The sequence below is a fragment of the Clupea harengus genome, chromosome 4 (genome assembly GCF_900700415.2).
Source record: "Clupea harengus chromosome 4, Ch_v2.0.2, whole genome shotgun sequence".
NCBI classification, from domain to species: Eukaryota; Metazoa; Chordata; class Actinopteri; order Clupeiformes; family Clupeidae; genus Clupea; species Clupea harengus.
Window position 1 is genome coordinate 4490884 of NC_045155.1, and position 7048 is coordinate 4497931.

General features: G+C 46.4%; 1 protein-coding gene across 1 annotated transcript in view; it reads right to left on the minus strand.

Moving 5' to 3' along the window:
* Positions 1–1475, minus strand: part of tns2a (tensin 2a) — a 30905-nt gene extending 29430 nt beyond the window's left edge. Inside the window, exon 1 of the mRNA XM_042707594.1 lies at positions 1123–1475. Coding sequence (XP_042563528.1) covers positions 1123–1236 — 114 coding nt within the window. The 5' untranslated portion in view covers positions 1237–1475. The remainder of the gene's footprint in view (positions 1–1122) is intronic.
* Between the last annotated feature and the right edge of the window lie 5573 nt (positions 1476–7048).

Sequence of the window (7048 nt, forward strand, 5' to 3'; positions counted from 1 at the left end):
GCAGCGGATGAGCGGAGTGAGCATCCCTGTTGACCAGGAGACCTCAGCAGATCGGATGGGAAATGGGTGAAGTGTGGGTTCAGACAGGAAGTGGGGTCTTAGAGGTAGTCACAACAACACAACATTGATCAGTCTCGGGCAGAGACGACTCCAGCCAGCCGGCTCTGCCTTCTGACTGTTCTCACAAGTGACTGAAATGCTCCTTTGTCCAACTGCTCTGACCTCCTCCACTTGAGGGACTTAGCAATGACTATGAAACTCCACACCAAAATGGAGGAAAAAAAAAAAAAACCCAGCCAAGACTCAAACAAAAACCTTGTGTATCTCCACGGGGGCTGTGTGCTGGTAATGCTATGACAGAATGTAACATTGACACAGAACATTCTTCTGGCATTTGTGTTGTCTTGCACAAACAGGGCTCTGCCATTTCATGGCCCAGCCATTCAATTGTTATCCATACACCAGCAGATTATGGGTAAGAATAAAGACGGCCCATTCACATGCTCTCAGTCTCAAACTCAGTTTTTAAATCTAAACAATGGGTGGGATGCTGTGAAAGTTTGCGACGTGTGTCTACAGTGTCATCGGGAACACTGAGGACCACTGTGTCTTGGTCAGCAGTGCGATGTTGATGTAAGCCTAGATGGAAGTTAGGCTTGCTTTAATAGAGACGGTGGGGTAATTGTGGAGGAGACCAACAGTTTTGTCCCTGGCAGCCTCTTCTAATGAGCCTATCCCCTATGAGGGGGTCAGGCCCTCGCCTCTGACATCATACCCAGGGCTCAGCATTCCCACGCTGCACAACATGTGAGCCAGCCCAAAGGGATTTCAGCCTTTCAGGCACACACACTCACACTGACCCGCACACACACATTCGCAATGTATTTTCTAGCCAATTCATGCTTGCACACCTTTTATTAACCTCTCTACGGACATCAAAACGAAGCCCTCACATTCATCGTATACATAGATGCATCCATTCATAAAGCTGTTATCGACCAGACTTAACAACCGCAAGAAGTCCGACAAAACGACACCGCTGTTGAATGGGTAGATATCAAGCACATCCAGGCTTCCTGAAGTGGTCTGTCCTGACCCAGAGTCACCCCCAGTGCCTCTCACCTTGGTCAGCCTCATGCTGCTGTTGCGCTCGGGACCGCTCCGCTTGCCTGACCTTCTGACCGGTACCGCTTCCAGCTCGTCCTCGCAGCAATCCGCACCCAGGACGCAACCCATACGGAGATCTGGGCCCGTGGTGGTCCCCCCCTGTACTTCACACTCCTTCACAGCCTCTCTCTCTCTCTCACTCGTCTCTCCCCTCTTTTCCTCCCCAGTCCCCCTTTCCCTCTCCCGTTTTCAGGCGCTGTTTTCCTGAGCACACTGGCGCAGCTGTTTTTGTCGGAGGAGACAGCGAGGCCCTTCCCCTTTTCCTGGCTCTCATTCAGCCTCATGCTTCCCTGTCGAGGGCCGCGGGATACTCACTACCCATAACCCCCCCACCCCCCCACCACTCCCTCCTCCATCGTCTTGCCTCCGCCTCTCTCTCCCCGTCTCAAACACACAGAAGGGATTGCTTATATTCACAACTCTCTATTCTTTCCCTCTGCCATATAAGTGCATATCTAGCTGTCCACTGTCTTCACTGTTCACACATTCCTGTTGCAGTTACATACACACAAATGAGACCCAAGATTCTTCATAAAATTACATTTGTTGTACTGGTATACTCGTGGAGTGTTTTGTTCATGAAAGTCTTTATAATTTACACAACATAATTCTAAGCAACTACTATAACTACAAACTACCTTTGCTATGGAGAGGATATGCTTTCTTCTTTCCTCCATGAACCTGCATGCAGGACGCTCATGTGTAGCACACACACAGTGATGCATTTTTCAATGTGAAACCGGAGGAAACTCCCCACAAACCACACAACCACAGCTCTCTAGAACAGAACCAATGTTTTCTGCCTGTGGTTGTGTACACTGGCAGCTTCACTTGCTGGCAGCTGAACGCAGAGTGGCCAAGTGCAGCACTGAAACCCCTCCTGCTATCAACCCAGCTCTAGCACTCCTGTTTGTACCTGGACAAATCTACTTAACACCTCATCTTCAGCCTTTGATAGGACCTTAAATGTACAAGCAAAGAAAGTATATAAATATTGTTGTAGTGATTTGAATGATTTTAGTCCTATTACATAATCCATGTTGTTCTTTGGTAGATTTCTAACGTGTTTATACTTTTAGATACTTGACTGTGGGGCTGCAGATCCAGGGGGACTTTTAAAAACGGTACCCCCATTTAAGGCAAATTCCAGACATGCTTAAAAGATCCCAGTTTCCCCTCCCCCTTTCCCCATTTCTCTCACTCCCCACCCCCTCTTCGCCGGAGTAAAAGCAGGAAGTGAGGGGGCTACAGGTGGCGTTTATGCCTTTCTGTGGACAACACAGCCGCATTCAGACGTGGGACCAGTGCAACACCGACCCCCAAGCGCCACGTTAGTGCGGCTATCGCTCTCCTGATGCGTCACTAACTGGCATCCATTAATACCAGGATATATCAATCGCAACCTTTTTTTTTTGTAGTGGCAGCCGTGAACTCTGACCAGAAGACTTTGGTTACGTAACACATTTAATCACAGTTGGCAAGCAGTGTATTATTGGCAGTTATTATTGGAGTGCATTTAAATGGTTTGATTTAAGACTCTCTTCAAAAGCAACAAAGAGCATTTGAGTTGGACCAACTGCCTGGGACTCCACAATAGCTATTCAAATTTCAAAGCTCTGTATTTTTTATTTTTTTTTCCGTATGGTATTTTGCAGAAAATCTGACATCTTTCTGGCATGGACGGTCTCCTCCCATTCCAGTGCTGGTTCCGTTGATAGGAATGACCTGCGCAACAGTAGAGCGGGGTGAAATCCAGGCCAAGAGTGACATTTTTTAAAACGAATAAGCATAGTTCACAGCATGGATAGCAGGAAGAGATCTGCCTGTCTTCCAGCGCTGGTCTGTCTTCATGTGGCGGGTCCTCTGGTATTTTTGGACTGATCTTGGTCAGAGGTGATGAGGAAGGAAAAAAACAAAGCAGAAGTAATTCTCTGGACAGACGATGAGAAAGTTGTGGTTATGGGTGAGACCACAGAGACCAAAGAGAAAGACAAAGACATGGTCTGAGACTATATAAGGACAGGAGTAAATAAAGCTTCGGGGGGATGTGCTTTTGTCAGATGCTGAATATCAACCCTTGAGCGAACACAGATAAGACCAACAGAGGGATAGGAGAACCCCTGGGAAAAAAGTGGGCAAAAGTAATCAAGAAAGTTTGAAGAATGATTAATATTTGTTATTAGCTGCCTTGGAAGAGTTCATGCCCTCTGCAAATCCTGTTCCAACTGATGGATTGTTTCTTAGACTTCAAATCACAATGAAAAACATACATGTTATTAACATGCCATTATAGCTATCTACTTCTCGTACAGCCCTGTCATTAAATGTGTGAAACCCACAATGAGGACCATCAAGATCTCGCTGGAGGATGCTGACTCTGCTCTTCAGCACCGACTCCAGCACCCAGACTGGAGTTTGTATGCTGCCCACGCCACCACTGACTCTCAGACAACATTGATTCATATACCATCTCTGTCCTGGATTACATCAACAAGTGTGTGGACAGAGTGACAACACAAAAATATATAAAAAAAATCTTTCCCCAATCAGAAACCCTGGATGAACAGAGAGGTTTGCCTCCTGCTCAAAGCCAGAGATGCAGTCTTCAGGTGTGGAGAGCGGGAGGCTTACGGCTCAGCCAGGGTCAACCTGAGGAGGTGGAATCTCCCAGGCTAAGCACACATACAAACAGAGGATCGAAGAGCACTTCGTCTCCTTGGACCGCCGGCACATGTGGCAAGGCATACACAGACCATAACAGACTTCAAAACACCCAGACACCCAGTAGTGTGCCCCCATCCAGCTCTGCCTCCCTCCCTAACTACTACGCTCAATTTGACCGGGGAAACAAGAAGCTCACCCTCCCTGGTCACCCTGCCACCTGGTGAACTGCCACTCTCACTTTCCACACCTCTGACGTTTGTGCCACCTTGAGCAGGGTGAATACATGGAAGGCAGCTGGCCCGGGTGGAATACCTGACCCCGTGCTTAGAGCCTGTGCCGAGCAATTGGCCGAAGCACTCCACATCTATGGCCCGGGATGACTTCCACCCAGTTGTACTCACTCCCATCATTGCAAAGTGCTTTGAGAGACTGGTTCTATCACACCTGAAATCCTGTCAGCCAAATATCCTGGATCCCCACGAGTTTGCCTAACGCACCAGCAGGTCATCAGAGGACACCACCCTCCTTCCTGTACATGGTTCTAACACCATAATTAAGTTTGCAGACGACACCACGGTGGTAGGCCTTATCAGAGGGGATGAGAAGACAAGAGGTCCAGCACCTGGCAGGGTAGTGTGCCGACAACAACCTGGCCTTAACACCCAGAAGACACCCAATCAGTTCACTGGGAACTTCAGGCGAGCTGTAAAAGCCATGCAACACGCCCCCATATACATCAGCGGAGCTGTAGTGGAGTGTATATCAGGCTTCAGATTGCCTAGTGTCCACATCCCCCCACAACCTCATCTGGTCCCTGAACTCCTCCATCCTGATCAAAAAGTGCAGACTTTTACTGCTGTGCCACCGAGAGCATACTCGCCAACTGTATGTCAGTGAGGTATGACAATTGCGCTGCATCAGACTGTAAAGCACTCCAGTGGGTGTTGAAAACTGCCCAGCGGATCACTGACACCCAGTTGCTCACCATTGAGAACATGTGATTATAAACGCTGCCTGGGAAGGGTGAGAGCATTATCAAGGATGCATCCCACCCTAACCTTGGACTCACTCTCCTCCCATCCGGCAGGCGTTACAGGAGCCTCCGCTCACGCACCAGCAGGCTCAGGAAGAGCTTCTTCCCTGAGGCTGTGACTGCTCAACTCCACCCCACAGCACTAAGCATAATTGCACTCATTACTGCACTGTCTCAGTACTTTTATATTCGCACTGCTCTCACGTTCAGATTAGTATTATTTATATTGTACATACAACCAACTCTAAATTTTTGTCTACACTGTACATACAACCCTAATACACTCCCCTTTCCAACTCTGTCCACTTCGCCTCTATGTATAACATATTTAATGTATTACACATATATACATTAACGTATAGTTGTTGCTCACCACTGTCAATAACAGTGTACATACTGTAAGATATAGCATCAATTAAGCTGTTCAGTATTTTCTTACACCTGCACTTTTCTGTAGTGGACACCAAATCTGGTGGAAACTTGCTATCGATGGCCTATGCTCCACTCTGGAGTGAGAAGGCAAACACCAACAAGCACTTGCATCTGTAAATAATATTATATTTTGGCACTTGTGGTTAGATGATAAATGCATGTGATTGGCTTTGTACCAGTTCTATGCACAATGATAATAAAGTTGAATTGAATCTAATCTAATCTGTCAGTGGTCACTCCTGATATGGAGCGTTGTTGTTGGACTTCTCTGATTCTCTAATGCCCGTGAACTGAGGGTGTAGTCCAGTAGTATTGTCTAGGAATTCAGTCAACAGGCCTCTATTTAAAGACCAAACTTTAAGGCTGCTGACCAAAGAGAGAAGAGAACACAGCCCTGGGGTGTTGGCAATGTTTGGGGCCATGGCTAGCAATTTACACAAACATTTACTCACAAGAAAAGGCTGTCCTGATCCAAAATAAATACCACCACATTACAAAAAGAATAAGAATATAAGAAAGTGTTCAAGATGTCCTGCCCACAAAACAATTCAGTGATGCAACCATCCTATTTTAGGGTTTTGCATCAGATTGCTCACCATACTGTTATGTGAGAGCTGTATTAAAAATGCTGTAGCCTTCTCCAAAATTCGCCATGGTCCATGGATAAAGACAGAAATAGCACCATAGCCGCCGCTGTTAGTTTACCTGAAATGCTTTTTGTGCATGACATTTATTTTAGGTCTGGCCAAAACATTACGTTTAAATATTGACGATTTGACAGAGAGGTTAGCACAACATACTTATTGTAATGGCTCAGGCTGTCAGGTTAAAAATGGTTATTTGAGGGCCAGTAAAATTTTGTTGTAGAATACAAGAGATTTTTTCTAAACGATCATAGTTACTAACCCACAGCCTAGTGGTTAATAGGTAGCCGGCCAACTGGCCATCTCAACAATGACTACAAGCCAACTGGCCATCTCAACAATGACTACAAGCCAACTGGCCATCTCAACAATGACTACAAGCCAACTGGCCATCTCAATAATGACTACAAGCCTACTGGCTATCTCAATAATGACTACAAGCCAACTGGCCATCTCAACAATGACTACAAGCCAAACTGGCCATCTCAACAATGACTACAAGCCAACTGGCCATCTCAACAATGACTACAAGCCAACTGGCCATCTCAACAATGACTACAAGCCAACTGGCCATCTCAACAATGACTACAAGCCAACTGGCCATCTCAACAATGACTACAAGCCAACTGGCCATCTCAATAATGACTACAAGCCAACTGGCCATCTCAACAATGACTACAAGCCTACTGGCCATCTCAATAATGACTACAAGCCTACTGGCCATCTCAATAATGACTACAAGCCAACTGGCCATCTCAATAATGACTACAAGCCTACTGGCCATCTCAACAATGACTACAAGCCTACTGGCCATCTCAATAATGACTACAAGCCAACTGGCCATCTCAACAATGACTACAAGCCTACTGGCCATCTCAATAATGACTACAAGCCAACTGGCCATCTCAACAATGACTACAAGCCTACTGGCCATCTCAACAATGACTACAAGCCAACTGGCCATCTCAACAATGACTACAAGCCTACTGGCCATCTCAGAAATGACTACAAGCCAAACTGGCCATCTCAGAAATGACTACAAGCCAAACTGGCCATCTCAGAAATGACTACAAGCCAAACTGAACCAAGAAGAGGAGGAAGAAACAAT